This window comes from Vanacampus margaritifer, chromosome 2, assembly GCF_051991255.1.
Source record: "Vanacampus margaritifer isolate UIUO_Vmar chromosome 2, RoL_Vmar_1.0, whole genome shotgun sequence".
In the NCBI taxonomy this organism is placed as follows: domain Eukaryota; kingdom Metazoa; phylum Chordata; class Actinopteri; order Syngnathiformes; family Syngnathidae; genus Vanacampus; species Vanacampus margaritifer.
In genome coordinates, this window is record NC_135433.1 from 55,603,936 (window position 1) to 55,620,921 (window position 16,986).

At 39.9% G+C, this 16,986-nt stretch overlaps 1 protein-coding gene across 3 annotated transcripts in view; it reads right to left on the bottom strand.

Annotated features, from left to right (window-relative positions):
• Positions 1 to 13,882, bottom strand: part of nbr1b (NBR1 autophagy cargo receptor b) — a 28,301-nt gene extending 14,419 nt beyond the window's left edge. The window contains exons 1-15 of one of the 3 annotated variants that reach the window (XM_077556094.1): positions 13,623 to 13,882; positions 12,963 to 13,025; positions 12,537 to 12,555; positions 12,417 to 12,436; positions 9,813 to 9,998; positions 8,594 to 8,671; positions 8,276 to 8,508; positions 6,665 to 6,790; positions 6,247 to 6,453; positions 4,937 to 5,096; positions 3,958 to 4,041; positions 3,466 to 3,651; positions 3,231 to 3,353; positions 778 to 853; positions 490 to 600 (exon numbers count right to left, since the gene is read on the bottom strand). In XM_077556094.1, coding sequence (XP_077412220.1) covers positions 490 to 600; positions 778 to 853; positions 3,231 to 3,353; positions 3,466 to 3,651; positions 3,958 to 4,041; positions 4,937 to 5,096; positions 6,247 to 6,453; positions 6,665 to 6,790; positions 8,276 to 8,508; positions 8,594 to 8,671; positions 9,813 to 9,998; positions 12,417 to 12,436; positions 12,537 to 12,555; positions 12,963 to 13,025; positions 13,623 to 13,724 — 1,774 coding nt within the window. In that variant the 5' untranslated portion in view covers positions 13,725 to 13,882. Of the gene's footprint in view, positions 1 to 489; positions 601 to 777; positions 854 to 3,230; positions 3,354 to 3,465; positions 3,652 to 3,957; positions 4,042 to 4,936; positions 5,097 to 6,246; positions 6,454 to 6,664; positions 6,791 to 8,275; positions 8,509 to 8,593; positions 8,672 to 9,812; positions 9,999 to 12,416; positions 12,440 to 12,536; positions 12,556 to 12,962; positions 13,026 to 13,622 lie in introns of all 3 variants that reach the window. The other 2 variants (XM_077556092.1, XM_077556093.1) reach the window with 2 other exon arrangements.
• Positions 13,883 to 16,986: the final 3,104 nt, after the last annotated feature.

The window sequence follows — 16,986 nt, forward strand, 5'->3', positions numbered from 1 at the left end:
AACAACGTGATACACTAAAACAACAACTGGTAACAGACTTGATGCGATTATGAAGGCAAAGATAAGGTAACTATGCTGCTTCTAAGTCTGTATCTGTCCCAATACATTTGCTCACTTAGTTTGGTGTTCCGTTGTGTAGTAGATGCAGATGTACAGTGAATATAAAAAGTCTACACGGCCCTGCACAAAATGAGACAGACAAATCACTGCAACTTTTCAAGAGGGGAAGTTAAAATTAACAACTGTGATAATGGGTTTGATTTCTTTTTGAGAACAAAACTGAGGGCATGCATATTCATGCAGCCAGGTTATTACAGGCTTTCCCCCGCCCTTTTTATCTATTTTTGTTTCTGGAAATAAAAGCTGAAATGATAAGTCTTATATGTATCGCAACTATTCAGTGTACACCAAAAATAAAACAATTTGTCTCACTGTTCCAATTGTTTTAGATGGGTGTGCAAAGTTTATTTATTCATTTATTTTAATTACCCATTATGCTGTTGATGATTTCAGTCTCTTCTTGAATCAGCCCTAAAGAAGGGCTGCTTTTGTCCTGTAGGTGGACATCTTGAGGGAGAGGGGAGATGCAGGGAGTCATGTCTGGGTGGAAGAGAAAAAAAGGCAGGTTGATCATCCGATCAATCATTTCAGGCTATAAGAGACTTTCTGCTAAAATATTATATTTCTGTAAAGTTAACAGATTGATTCTTGTATTTGATTAAACAGACAAGTAATCATCATGAATAAACATCACAAATTACTTCCAACTCTTCTTACCAGCTGGGGTGTTATTTGGAACACTCTCCAACTCTTGAACAATGTTGATGTCCAGCAACTCAAAAGACAAAAGATCCTGAGAGATGCAAAGCAATGAGGTGCAACAATTGAATTTTTGTTTCACAATACAAATATCATTCAGCACTTTTCTATTGCGATACTGTAATATAGTTACTTTCTTTTGTACTAATCAAGGAGGTGCCTTTAAAATCAAATCCATATCAATAAAGTCATGTGAAAAAGAAAATACTGTACACTCTTGCAATACTGTAACTGGTCGTAAAATAAGATGCATACTGTACAACTCAATTCATTATTGATTCTACTGTGTAGAAATGAAAAATGCGTATAGTGACGTAGTCAGTGTACAGCTTGTATAGATGTATTTCCCTCTGAATATTACTTAAGGCACAGTCATTATTGTCTAAATAGCTGGAAACACAGGTTTGTGCAGCTCACGGTGATCCAGCCAAAAGTGTGCCCAAACATAGGCACCAATCTGGGCGTAAAAATGGGAAGACTTCCATGCCTGGGAGTGGGGCGTCCCTGAGAACACCATGTGCTCCTCCACATTCTGCTTAAGGTTGCCCCAGGTGCTCATTTGGGTTCAGGTCCAGAGACATATCTGGCCACCTTCACCTTCATCTTCCTCAGCAACGCAGTGTTTGGGGTCATTACTGTGCCGTAAAACTGAAATTCATCCAAGTTAGCGCCCCCAAGACCCCCCCCCCCACACACACACACACACAAAAAAAAGTGGATTATGCTCTTCTTCACATATATTCCAGTACAATGTTGGAATTTGTGTTTCTCTCAATACACCCCAGATCACGACGTAGGCAAGCAAGCTTTCTTCAGAACATGCTTCCTTCTGGAATGATGACTATACACTGCACGACTTACTGCGTACAATTTATTATATCAACACTGACAGGCTGACCTCCCTTTTAAACAACCTCTGTAGCAATGCAGGCACCACTTGTCTGATGAGTCTGTTTTTTTAGGCCCAGGATTTTACACAGCACAATGACTCAATTTCTTTGGCTGACCCTTCTGACAGTTCATTGTGGTGAAGTGCCATGAGGTTCCATGCTCAGACATCCAGTGGCCAGTATGAGAGAATTGTACATTAATCATCATATTAAACTGGTTTGATCTACTTAATTGTGCAGTCACCTATTCAGATAACAGCTGCGTGTTGAAAACATGTCTGCGGATAGTAAAACTATGCTGCTATATACCTACAAGATGTACACATACTACTATGAAATAAACCCAAACCTAATTTCTAAGGGAAGATAAAATACAATGGTTGCTGAAATGTGAGGGATGTACACTGTAAACATCAGTTCAAATGCCAGTTTCAAGATTAATCATTTCCTTTTCAACCATTGTGACCTATAACCTGTACAACTTAACTGGGAAAAAATGAGGGAAAAGTCAAAATAATTGAGAAAATGTGGTTGCACAAGTGTGCACACCTTCATAACTTGGGATGTGGCTATGTTCAGAATTAACCATTTGCATACAAAACAATGGTAAAGGGGAGTCACACGTGCCACTATTTAAAGTACTTCTGATTAACCCAAAATACAGTTCAGTTGACCTATGCTTTCCCTGACTTTCAGATGGAGTTTACACCTTACAGCGCAAGTCCTGGAAAGCAACCAGCACATTAGAGGGACCTCATTGTTCAAACGCAAAGGTATGAGTAAAGAGAAGGGTGCAAACAAATTTCCCATGGCATTAAATACACAATGGAAGACAGTCATCATCAAGTGGGGAATATACAGGTTGTAGGTCACATTAATGGTGAGCAAAATTTTGAAATGATTGGTCTTGGTTAAAAAATTTTATATAACACAATAACCTGGCATTTAAGCAGGGGTGTGCAGACTTTTTTATATCCACTGTACTACAAGTAAATCAAACAGAATCATAGGTCATTGTCCATTACTAGTATCTGCATTCTATGACTTCACGACAACCTATGTTAATCGAAAGAACTTGGCATTACCCCAAAATTAATATAGTGGGGGGGAAAGTATCGAGAATTGAATAAATTATCGAGCTGATATGTACTGAATAAAGCCTTAAAAATTATCAGACGTTCTAATTTTTTCCACTATATTCAGTAGTTTGGGGTGGGGTGGTGGTCGGAGTTTATTAAATTGGGAAATTTTCCAAGTAGGGATGGTGCGCATTCCATTCATTAGTCCATTATTAATGGAATAGGGGTTAAAGGCAGGTGGAGTGAGCGCTCAAGTGGTAGTAAACTAAAGATGCGCTGCGAGTAAATGGCCAGGATCAGAATCTGATAGAAGAATGTAGAAAAAGTAGGCCCATAAGGTGACAATATAGAAAGCGGTCTTAAAGTGCCTCCAAGCAGACTTCTTCTATCAGCTTAATGAAATAATAGTTGAATATCATTCTGAATGACTACAGATCATTACCTGTGCAGTGAGCAGGTCCACGGAGGGGATGTAATATTCTTCTCCGCTGTCGACTGAGAGTTGAGGCTGCTTTCGAGTGGCTGTACATGTTTTTCCATCCTTTGGCACTGGGTTTTTACCCTGCTGGCCATTGGCGCAATATTATTTTCACACTAACACTGGCATTCTATCTGTAATTGTCACCTCATAAAAGATTTGTGTACTTACATTTAACAACTTCTCTACACTATCATACCTGTGGTGTGACACACGGAGAAACAAATATCCCATCAGCCATCATAGGGGCAGGGGCCAGAGGGTCAACCACAATGCTGCACCAAACCCTGGGTCCAAATTGCTCTCCAGCATGGGCAAGGCGCCAGTGGGAGGTGTAGGAGCCCTCCAAAGATGGAGCACATAATGCTACACTCACAATGCCAACCTGGACATACAGAGAGTAACATATAGTGACTGTCAGTCGGGAAAGAGGTTTTCAAAAGGTAGTTAGAGCAGAGGATGCAGAGGACAGGGTTAAATAGAGGCAACTGATTCGCTGTGGCGACCCCTGAAGGGAAAAGCCGAAAGGAAAAAAAGAACAGGTACTTGGAAAAATATTGCAAAGAACAATGGAAAAAAAAATTGAGTTCAATGAAGTTAGCAGCTCAGTATAAGGGAGTTTATTTATACAGAAGAACAATGACTAAGGCCTTGATACCCCATTCAGAATTCTCCAGATTGAGAGTCTCACCTGTCCAGGCTGGAGAAAAGGAACAGATACTTCTCTCCAACGATCCCCGGATCCCACTGCCAAGTTTCCCCACATGAATTTCAGCTGGAGGAAGCAAATAATATCAGCTGGAACACCACTGATGATACTTGTTTTGTATATTTAGTGATGCAAAAACTAACATGAGCATTAACATTAAAAAGGTGCAAATGTTTGACCACTAATTGATTTTTGCTTAGTAATGTAAAGGAAAAAGCACTTTTTCAAATATTGATCTCTGGTACTCTGGCTATTTGGGTCAGATACATTGTTCTTGGGATAGCAGACATTACAGTAATCGTTATGAATTCCAATTCTTCTTACCAACTGGGGCGTTATTCTGAACACTCTCCAACTCTTGAACAATGTTGAGTATTCCCCAAATTTAGCTAGCAAGGCTTATAGTCAGGTGCACCTTATAGTCCTGAAATTACTGTAAACCCTTCTGGAAAAAAACTTATTTTTACATATGTGTTAAATTAATCCCCAAAAAATAGTTTTTTTCCCACTGTCTCGTAGAGTAAATATTCTGTTGCATGTGTTACACCGAGTAGAGTACAGTCATGCACATGCAGGGATGCAGATCAGGAGCAATACCCAAGGAATGAGCTTGGTAGCATTTGGTCTGAATGCACACTAGCATGTCACTTAACAACTCTTTGTCCACAGGAAATCTGAAACTTGACCCTTGGGTCCCAAAGCCCAAGTCCTCCCATCAGGGTTTGCCATATCAAGTCACTTGATTAACTTGTTTGGCAAGGTTGTTACACCAGACACACTTTCCTGACACAACCCTCTCATTAATCCAGGCCTGGGACCAGCACTGAGGAGCTGTAGAGGCTGGACGTTGGGGCACTAGTTATACAAATTTCACCCCACAGGATCCCCTACAAACATGATTGATAAACAAGTAAAAATAATTATGTGCACAACCATGAGCAGGGAAATGGTTCAATGTTACCTTAGTATCAGAGCTCCAACTCATTGTTCCAGTGTTCCTCATCTTCCAGTACTTGATGAACTTGGTTCCAGGACGCAGACGGGTCCCATCGGGAAGGTTTTCATCCAGAAATATCGCTGTCATGGTTGGAACCATCAGGGGACAGGGCCGCTTTGGTCGCCTTAATACAAATGAAATGCTTTAATACTTTACATTTTGTTATACTAATCAATCATGTAGACTCACAAGTTTACATTACAGAGTCAAAAATATATATAATATGGAATCCACAATTTGGCATAAAGTTGCAGAAAGTGGTCTGCTGTTACAGTGCTTGATTACCTATATGGATGTATAACTGCACTCCCACTCAGACTGGAGCTGGATAATTATTCATTCAAATTCGTTTGTCGCAGACTCGCAATGATTCCCGTAAAAAAAAAAAAATTCCCTTGTTCCATAGATCAAAGTGCTTCCCCCCTGACGTGCACTGGTTACACTAATAGCATGACTGCAAATAGAGAAGAGCACATTCACAAAAGTTTTTCTCACACCTTGAGAATTATTATTCTTTTTTTAAGTGACAATGGAGTTTAATTCTAGCAAAGAACAACATACACGCAACAATTTTTTTTTCTTCCATATTACAAGGAGTGTGGGTGAAGGGAAAAGTGGGTCAATAACGCTGTCAAAAACATGGCCATCCGTGATTTGTCAACATGTTACTTTTGATGCAAGGTGCGTACTTCAAGTCATCTCCCATTACCTGTTCAACTCTACATGAGAAAAGACATGAATGAGCTGGCAACAGACATACTACACCGACAGACCAATCTTATTATGTTAAATTGTTGACCATGTCAAATTCTAAATAAAAAGGATTGCGTTTACATACAGTAGCCTACATGCTTTGATGAAAGGGAAAAAAAAACATTTTATTTTCACATTATCCGTAGAGAAAAAAAACACATTTATTTCTATTATTTCTGTGCAGGTTGACACAAGTTCATGTGTGAGGAAACCTTGCCTGAATAATTATTAGGAGATTTATTTATTTATTTTTATTCCAGAAAGATGGGGGGGAGAAAAAAAAACTAACGCTTGTTTTGAATAACATCATTGTAATTTTTGCCTTTCCTGTTCATAGAATTTCTGTTAAAGACATCAGGAGTTTTTATTTTAAATCCATATCACCAAGCCTACTCCAAATGAATAAATAGTTGGTCATATTAATAGTTTTCGTGATCATCTGGGTTGTTGATAATGTTTGATGCAAGAAATTTGACTTTTTCTACAATACAGTGATTTGGTACACATCTTTAGCAACCTACTCAGGGCTGTTGTGCTGGGTGGCCCGAGGCTGAAGAAGTACAGGAGAAGAACTTCCATCTCTCTGGGAGGAGCTCCATTGTATGCCACGCCTCTCCATCCTTAACTGTTTACGGATCTCTTTCACTTCAGCCTTTAAAAGGCGCTTTTCTGCTTTCAGACGCTGCTTCTCGGCCTTCCGGAAGCTACGATCACCTCGCCTGTAGAACCTGAAAGCAGTCATAACAAGTGATGAGAAACAGATGTGGACCATGCACGTAAACTCAAGATGTTACATAAACCCTCTGCTAAGCTTGCCAGGCACAAAGACAGGCCAATGATAAAGAGGCAAAGAACAAACACGCACTAAACTTTCAACTCAAAGGTATGAACAGAAAGTGTATTTCTGTAGTAATTCTAACGCTTGGGCCTTTTCTTTACCTGCTGTGGTCAGGGGCAGGTGATCCATGTTCCGGTATTGACAGAGGAGTTCTGGCCCTCACCAAATTGTGACTAGGATCATGAGAGAAACTGCAAGGCTCACACAGAGTACACGATGTACACACACTGTTGGAAGAAAAAACACACAAGCGCACACACACAAAATCAATTGTATCATATCATTGGAGAGAGAGCAAAGACAAAAAGAAAGAGAGAAATATTTCAGAGACATTAATAAATCATTAAGTCATTCAGTCAAGCTGTCATTAAGTGGAATCATGAAGAAAAACGCATACTTATTGTTTAGTGGACATGCTAAAAAACTATGCATGTCTTATTTAAAGATTGCATTAGATTAGAACATATGGGAACCACTGTGGCAAAAAAACAACTCTCACTTCTATTATATTTGGTCAAAAAAACTATGAGCGCAAGGATAAACCAGTTCTTGTCAATGTCATCACACAATATAAAATCCAAATTAGTAAAAGTATAAAACATACGTTTTTGTTCTTTTTTTTCTGGTCTGCCTGTCTGTCTGTCTGTCTGTCAGACGGAATGTCGAACCCGTTGGATTCAAATGAAACTTCAGAACATTGTTTTCAGGTGGAGGATGAATGAACTTTGTTTTGTTATTCATCACTTCAAGGATATGCAAACGAGTGTCCTGTGAGAGACAGCCTTGTCCTACTCATTTCTGTACATGAGTTGTTCATGAGCACTGAGGAATTATTTTTATGTGATTTAAAAAAAATAATAATAATTGAGCCTAATGGTAATATAATATTAAATACTATTGGATTACTAACTTACTGTAATGATGTTTACATTTTTGACAATAAACTTAATATACTGCACAACTTAAGTTGAATAAGTTGAATCATGAAATAAGTAAAAAAAAAATTTAAACAAACTATGTACATTGTGAGTGTGCCTGGCTACAATGTTCAATGTTTTAAAATCAATTGCTTGTTGTGATGCTAAAATGTAATTAAAATAAAACTGAATCTGTGTGTAAAAGGTTTTTGTTTTTGTTTTGATTTTTGTTTTTTGTATTATGCTACTTTAGAGAGTTAGAGAGTAGCTGTCTGAAGTGTTTAAATTGAAAAGAATTCCTATTTCAGGGTTCCCAACCAGTGGTCCGTGAGAGATTTAGTACCAGAAAGACAAGACAATATATATTGTACTAATCATTAGAATGTTAATGATGTTTTGTTTTTAAAATGTGCATCACACCTGTGCCTCTATCAAACTGCTGTTCTTGGTCACGTGATATGGCAAAAAAAAAAATACTCTATGGCTAGCAAAAAATATTTAAAAACCAAGTGCATTTTGAGAACTTCAAAAAGTGAAAAAGGGCCAAACAATGAGACAGAATAAGAGCTACAACTTTAAGAAACAGAAAGGTGTCTTTAAGAGACAGTATCAGCAGTCCTACATAAGGTAAGAGTTTATTGCTTCAGTTTGAATGTGCACACCAAATCCGCTTAATCTGCCTAATAATGTGGCAACAGGCTCGCAAATGAGGGGAATGAAACAGGTTTGGCAAATAGTGACCAAATACCCGACAAAGACAAGCTTACAGTTAAGAGCTGCAAACACAAACAATACCTGCATTGGTAGCCTCCGCCAGTGGTCTGTCCCCTGCAGGAGGAGCAGGGAAGAGTGGAAGAGGACGGAGCGCCTGGCAATGTCGAGGAAGAAACCTCAGGTACCACGGCAGCAACAGCTATTGCATCCCCTCTACTTCCCCCTACTCCACTCAGGGGCTTGTGGATGCAGCACTGCCCAGAGAACTCCCTGCAAATTTTTTCCACGGCCTCACGGACCACCTGGTCCTTGAACTGGTGGGACAGAGAGAGGGGGGAAGCAGAGGTCAACAGTGGCACACTTGTAGCCAAACTTGTGCTTGTTACTAGCAACACTAGCCTTCTCCATGTAAGAGGTGAACCAAGCTGGGGGAGTCTTGTCTTCCTCTTTTGTGCCTTTCACTTCTTTCATGATCACCTGATAAGGGAATAGAAAATGATACATGGAACGTCATTAGCCATAAGCCTTAATTATAGTAGATTCAAGTCATATTTGACCAGCAAAGGTAAACCAAAGCCAAAACTCCAATTTGAAGCAGGTACTCGTCTTGCCAAATGTACAGTTCGAGTCAACTTCTGGCAAACACAGATGGATTCAAGAAAATTATATGGCCTTTTTAAAATAACTGAACCATTGTGTTGGATTGATTTTTTTATTTGGGGGGGGGGGGGTAAACTGACCCATTCCTTAATCATTAAAACCCCCGAGCTAATACGCTTACCACAAGATGTCTCCTACTTTACTACACCTCCACAGCACACCCTATTCATGACCTGATTACATTTCGTCAGCATATTTATCTGATGCGAATCAAAGGTTTCTGAGCTGTTGTTAATATATGATGGGGAGGTACAATTTCCCAAATTAAAATTGAATTCTTGACTAAACCGTACAAAACAAAAGTTACTATAAGATGTATAAATGAATGAAAAGGCAGAATTCTTTGTAACTGAGTGCCTACCAATGTTATCTACAGTGGATGAAAACTAACAAAATAGCTAAAAACAAAAACTAACTGAAACTAAATTTTACATTTATAAAATTAAACTATATTTATTGCGAAAAACTCCTTTGTTTTAATCTTTGTCAATTAATATAATACATGAGCTTTCCGTGTTCATATTGTATTTCGGGATTGCTGTACAGTATATCCATACAGTATATACAGTAGAATATATCCATAAGGTCAAACAGTTGTTGAAGAATTGTAGTTTACCGGTACTTTATTTTATTCTTGACAATTACTGCACCCATCCAGTTTCTGAGCCACTTATCCTCCCTAGGGTCGTGGGCGTGCTGAAGCCTATCACATCTGTCTTCGGACGAGAGGCGGGGTAGACCCTAAACTGGTGGCCAAGCAATCGCAGGGCAAAAAAACTTAAACTAATACTAAAAGTAATAAAAACTCAACAAAAATGAAGCATTTTCAAAAAAAAATAAAACTTGGCTCTAAAAACTAATCAAAGTAAATGAATTTAAAAACAAAACACAAAATTCTAAATGAAATAAAAACTAACTCCAATGAATAATCCAAAACTATTACAACCCTGGTGCCTACCATGCCTTGTTCTGGCACCGCCGCCTGAACCTTGCGACTGACCACTTGGGCAAGAGTAGGACAGTGCTGAGGGGGTCTGAAGCCTCGCTTGGGCTCTGTACCAGCCTTGCCAGTGGAGATCCTTGCTGGTTGACCTCGGGTCTCATACACATTCATGTGCAGACGATTGCCCTGCCTTGCTGCACTCTGTGAAGCACAGACATAATTTGCTATAAACTGATGCTGGAACTGTATCTAAAGACTTTTTGGGGACAAATACTAAAAGCAGTTTATCACAGTCATACAAAACGTAATTAAACAGTTTCACAGTGTTCCTTAAAAGGACAGTATGTAGTTTTTTCCCCAATGTTAATTCATTTTAACTCTTTGACTGCCAAACGTTTTCAGAAACGGGATGTCGCCAGTGCCAGCCGATTTAAGCATTTTGACTGATCTTTCAAGGTCCACAGAAAATGTTGTGTTTGGACTATGGAAACACACATACTACCAAATGAAAGATTGAACTCTCATCTTTCATCAGAAAAAATGTACTAATCAACAATAGAAAATGGTTAGTTTCACCGAAATGCTCTGTTTTGAAACAAAAAGCGGAGAACAAGAGCTTTTTGTGAAACGATGTTATTTCATGCACTCTAGTGAATTCTACACTTCTTTTTGTCCATGAATGATGCCACAAACACCTAAATAGTGCTTTACTTCGGTAATACACCACCACCAACAATGAAAAAGTGTTTTTGGATTGCAAAATACATTTATTTCCATTCAACAGTGTAACAATTTGACAAAACAATTTTGCAAACTATTTACAAATGTGTGCAACTGTGGTACTATTTACAATTATGTGGATGTTTCAAATACAGTTTTTCTTTTTGTAACACTGCCCTGCGTGCAAGGAGAGGGAGCAGGATTTGCACAACAGATACGTTTCACTTCGATTGTCCGTTTCGCGTGCAGACGTTACACTTTCTTGACGGCCTTTTTTTCCGGGGAATAGCAAGTAGCAGACTGTACCCACTCCTCCGATGAATATGCATTGGACTCGGGGTACTCTTCGTCGTCCGATTGAACGTCCGCCTGAGCGTGCTCGGTTGTGCTCCGCGTTTTTCGGTGTTAGCATCGCTAGCCCGTGAACCTTTATGACGTCGTCATAGCCGCCGCGTCAGTGCTTCCAACTTCGGCGTCAACCTCGGAGTCACCATCATCATCATCGATGATGATCATCGTCGTCATCAATGTGCTCTTTAGCGTTGGTCGATGCCTTCCGTCTTTGAAAAAAATTCCCAAGTGTGAGCTGCTTGCAACCGGTCGCCATTGTTCGCTTCCTCAGCCATCTAGCTCCGCCTCACGTCTTCTACTGCCGCGTCAACGCTTCCAACCTCGGAGTCACCATCATCATCATCGATGATGATCATCGTCGTCATCAATGTGCTCTTTAGCGTTGGTCGATGCTTTTCGTCTTTGAAAAAAAATGCTCGAGCGTGAGCTGCTTGCAACCGGTCGCCATGTTCTCTTCCCTTCCCCAGCCATTGTCCCCTCTATCTCCGTCTCACGTCTTCTACTGATGCCTACCCAATCTTGTCAAAAGAGAGTCATTGCTGCCATTTAGGGGCCAAAAATAGTCATTAGGCTAACTAGATCTGCTTGAAACTTTCACCACAGCTGGGCAAGGCTTTCCTCCACCCGTTTCCAAAAAAATAAAAACAAATAATTGGAGAACGTCTTTTAACGTCCTTGGCGGCCCTCCGTAGGTTTTTACTAAACGTCATTTAACGTTTTTGGCAGTCAAAGAGTTAAAAACTCACACAAATTTCAATAAAATGCAAAAATATATGTTTTATCACACAACGCACATTAAAAAAAAATATATATATATATATAATCATAGGTCTAGTAATCGCTATTTATATTACATGGGTCACGCCGCACCATACACAGGCTGACATGTTTTGCTGCAAACTTTCTGCTATGGCTACCTGAAGGAGACTAACTTAGAACATAGTAATTGGTGGTAGGCTTGCGAAGTGTGGTCTCTCTGAGCAGGCACCGTAGTTTGCTTCAAAATGCAAGCTCTTCAAACTTAAGTCATTGAATTCTATTAGTTCACCACTAGTATTTCCCACACCATGTTAATACTTGGGCGGGTCTCCCAAGTAAATTGGCCACCACCTAAGAAGTTTTCAAGAAAACGTATTAAAAATATAGTTAAAAAGAAAAAAATGTGTTGTGACAGGATATACCGCATGTAACGTTAGTTCGCCGTCACTCACTTGTGGATCATGAGGCTAGAGGAGACATAGTAGCAGGACTGAGACTCACCTCCCATCCAACCCGCCTCCCATCCCCCACCGTCGGAATCCACCCACCCAAGTCAAATCTGGGAAACACTGAGATGGCAAACATTTCTACACACAGTCACTTTAATTTCTACATATATATTGCGTCCCCATTGGAAATGTTCAGGATGCAGGGGTTTCTTCTATAATGATATAGTTCACACTCATCAGTAACACAAGAAAAAGAAGCAGGGTACAGTCTCCAGTCAACTAATTTTGAGACATTTGCTTTACTTATTTTGAATTACTGTGTTAAAGCAATTAAACATACCTTGAGTGCCTCTTCGTACTCTACTGCAATGGAAGCAGAAAAAATTGTTTAAAATAAGACCTTATGTATGAACGTTTGTGTGACTGTATTTTTAGAGATTGGGATGCCATGATTTCTTACCTTGGCTGTTAATGGAAACCTGGCAGAAAGGGTAGAGTTTATTTTATTTTATTTACAGTCAACACATTATGACAAATCACACGGGTTGAATGGAAGACAGCTGGACTGTTTTACTTTGTGGGGGGGGGGGGGACTACAGTCCAGGTTGCCTTTCCTTCAATTCAATCCTGACTTTTTTGTGTAACATGTTTGAGTGACATTTATTGAAAACATAAACATGGTCCAAGTCTCTAATTTTGGAGGACAAATCAATTGTAGAACAAAAATGTGCCCAAATCTGTTTAACACTGTCAACTAACATGGTGGCAGTAAATATCCGTTTTTCAAAACAAGATGGAACTAGGTTTCAGTAGCTATCTAATGTCATGTAAATAGTTCAATCATTTAGATCAGTGACACGTTTTTATTTTAAAGCATTGAACGCACCTCTTCGTTCTCCTCGTCAAAATAGGTCAACTGAAGGCTACACAATCCAAAGGCACGCTTAACCTGTGACACAGACACACTTAAGTTAATATGAAATCATATTTGACAATTGTAATGATAGTGAATTTCCATGAGACCAATACAGCGTGTTATCAGAGTCAATGAATGAACCAAGGCACACAAAAAAAACACTGATTAATCATATCGCGATGGAGAAATGTTAAAATGTGGAAAAATTAGATGAGAACTTTCTCATATCATAATATTGGCCTTAACAGCAGCCCGTCACAAATGAATACTAGTGAATGTTACAATAAAAATCAACTAAGTTGTAATGTTAAGTAAACGTGTCCTCAATGGCGCTAAAATGTGGTATACCAGCATTGACATTGTCTCCACTAGTAACAATTTCACGATAGTACAAATTCGCGGTGATTCTCGGACAGTATGGTGGTAGTAAATATCCTGCAGTATATGAATATGATGGGACAGTTGCGCCACTATTTGGAGCAGCCGGGTTTTTTGTTTCCTGATTGATTAACCTCGGGATTATAACCACTTGTGTCATAATGTCGTCCGACACATTTTACCACCTCCAGGGGAAAAATGTAGGAGCTAATACGTCGTATGTGCGGCCCGGCAGTTCTCCTGTTAGCTTACCATGGCCTCCATCGAGTCCCAGCTCTTGGTTTCGGATCCCGATAGGAGGAAATTCTTGGAATTTCCCCTGAAATTCACCTTTATGTTAATGCAGAAGTCCATTGTGTCACCTTTTCTGCATTAATATTATGTATGAAAGCCACGAGGCGTTTTTCCGGGCAAGACAAGGGCGATTTAGGTTAATCTTGCCAGATGGATCCAGGAAGAGATGAGTCGTATGTTGTGTTTACATCAGCATCCTGGGCACGCCCACTTTGCGCCTTGTGCAGGAACAACGAGCACCACTTCCGCTTAATGCCTGAAAAAATAAAAGACAATATAAATTTAAACACGTTGGCTAAAGATGCACGTATTGCTTATTTTTATACATTTATTTACTTATAATCGTAACTTTTGTGCTGCTGAGAAATGAAAATAGAGACCTCAAGGCTATTTTGGGATAAATGCATGTGAATTTTGGTGACGATCATAGCATTTTTGTGTTACAGTTTTTACAGTTTACACTAAAATAAAAAAAAATCTGACAATTACCGATGTTTACAAAATACCTGTCCAGAGTTGTACAATAGGCAGACTTCACACGTTTTGCAAAACATTACATACAGTGATTTGCAAAAATCTACACACATTTGCACAACTTAGACACAGATAAAGATTGTGATGTTACTTCTTTGTCATTACAAAGCCCTGTCTTGCCAATGACCACGGAACACCCTAATAAACACATTGGATAATCACATCCACCAGGTGTGGAAGTACACATGTGCATAATTGAAAATACAGCCCTCAGATGGGTGCTATAAAAGGCTGAGTTCACCAGTCTTCAACAAAGTTGGAAGTAGTTAGAAGAAGACAGAATGAGAGAAGAATGAGAGGTGGAGGACAAAGACGAGAAGGAGTTAGAGGAAGAGGCCTAGGTTAAGGAAGAGGTAGAGCGGAACCTGAAGAAGTGATACAATATGAACAAAGAAGACGAGGACCAAATTTAATCCAAAAAACCCATGCAACATTTATTGACCATGTTATCATATTGTCTACATAGGATTGAGGGTTTAGGACACCAAGGTGGAAGGGGTCCCATGTTCCCTCATGCACAGGAGACAGCCATTCTAAACATTGTCACGGGTGGCGTGCGTGAGTGGTTGAGGGATGGTTGACCCAGATGCAGGGAAGCACGGCAGTGAGACAGAAATCAAGTGTAATATGTGAAACTTTAATGAAACACAGAAGAAGAGGTGAACAGTCAACCATGACTTGATGAGCATGGACAGGACGTAACTGGACTGAGCTTGACATGACATGGCTAGACGTAGCGTGGCTTGACTGGACAGGACAGGACGTGACTGGACTAGACAGGATGTGACTGGACTGGTTGCTGTGACTGGACTGCATGGGACATAACTGGACTGGTCAGGATATAATTGGACTGGTCAACGTGACTGGACTGGTCAACATGACTGTCACTGGACTGGACGTGACTTGATTGGTCAACGTGTCTGGACTGGACAGGATGTGACCTGACTCGTCATCATGAATGTAAGTGGCTGGACTGATCGTGACTGGACATGACGTTGTGACTTACAGTGACTGGATGGGACGTGACTAGACTGGTTGCCGTAACTGGACAGGTAATTGTGACCTCTGTGAAATCTAAAACCATGGAAGAATGTGGAATACAGTCAAAGGTGACCTGTTTAGTCACAAATGAGTTGGGGCATCAAATATGATTGCCTATTTGCCTGTGGCAAGGACCTTAATTTGTGACATTATGTCTGCATTGCACACACTTTTAATTTAACTGTCCGAAAAGCCACCATTCGAGCAAAAAAGCAAGGAAGCTGGTGGGCTACTTTTGAAGCAGCACAACTGCCAAGGTCAGCAACATTTCTTTCCACATTTGGTCACATATTTATTGCTACATAATTAACATTTGTTTGTGTATGTCTTTAAGGAGAAATTGGACCTTGTACAAGAGCAAATGGGGAATACAACAACAAAAAACTCATTCAGGAGGTAGAAAACAGGTGGAACAGCACATTTAACCCATTAAGACCGGGAGCGCATAACAGGTTGTGTCATTTTGTTGTGTTTTGACCCATTCTTGGTTTCTTAGCTGATGAAATGCATCAGAATATGCACGATAGGGTTACAGTACGTGGGCCTCATAGAATGTCCTGGAATTTTCTTCGAGCGTTTATGGTTGACGCAGATTCGCGGGAGTTATTAAATAAATGACGCGATTGACGACGGTGTGGGAGAAATTCGAATCAGTGTAACGAGTCGACTGTGACATACTGTAAAAAATATGTTTGTAGACAATGGGGATGTTGAAAATTTTGATGGCTTTGTAACGGAATGGACAACGAATAATTACCCCAATCCCCCGAGGTTATTACAACTGCGCTCCAGTGTTGAAGGTAAATATATTTGGAGTCACACCCGCAGATGCGACATTTGTTTGTTGAAACTTAGGTTTGTGTGAATACCACAGGTGTAAGCTCTAAAATGTTTTTAGAATTATGTTTCTATCTGTTTCAGGAGGTGAGATATCAATTATTTTTTAATATTGTTGATTTTCCAGGAAAACTTCAGGTTTTCAGGGGTGACTCAAAAGTCCCCCATAGGTTTTAGAGGCATTTTTTGCCAGGCGCTTTAGGCCTTAATGGGTTAAAATGCTGAAGCGAGTGGCAGAGCTGAGGGAAGCTGTTGGGCCAGCTTTGGCTGGCTTACAAAGCGATATTTCAGCACTGACCGCTGATGAGTAGTGTTTCATTTGTGGGCGGATGTCAATTTTATCCCCATTCCTCAAAGCCGCTATAGAGCTGTCAGAGGAGAAAAGGGTATCTGGCTCAAAAGTGACACCACTGTTAACATTGCTAGAAAGTACAGTCTAAGAAGAAATATCAGGCTACAGTCCCAGTCGCCAAGGAACTTGGTGACCACCTCATCAGGCCACTTAGGGTCAAGCTCACTAAAACTCAAACCATGAGGATTATGTCACTGGCAACACTGCTTAATACACGTTATAAGGCACTTGGTTTCTTCAGCACAACAAAGGCTGACGAGGCCATTAAACGGCTTAATTTTGAATGTACAAACTTAATGGCACATCAACACTGTTGGAATTTATTTCTATATTAATATAAACTTAAGTTAATAATCTGACTCCAATTTGTGACCTTACCAAACTATCACCCATCCAACAATAGCATGCTCGTTCTGCAATAGAAAGGTATCAGGAAGCCGGCATTTTCACACACGAGTGGATTTATTCCTAACACTCAAATCTAATACATAACAGCTGGGGTCCCGGGTCCCTATCAATACAATTCTATACGTCTCTGTCTCAAGCAGCCAACGTAGT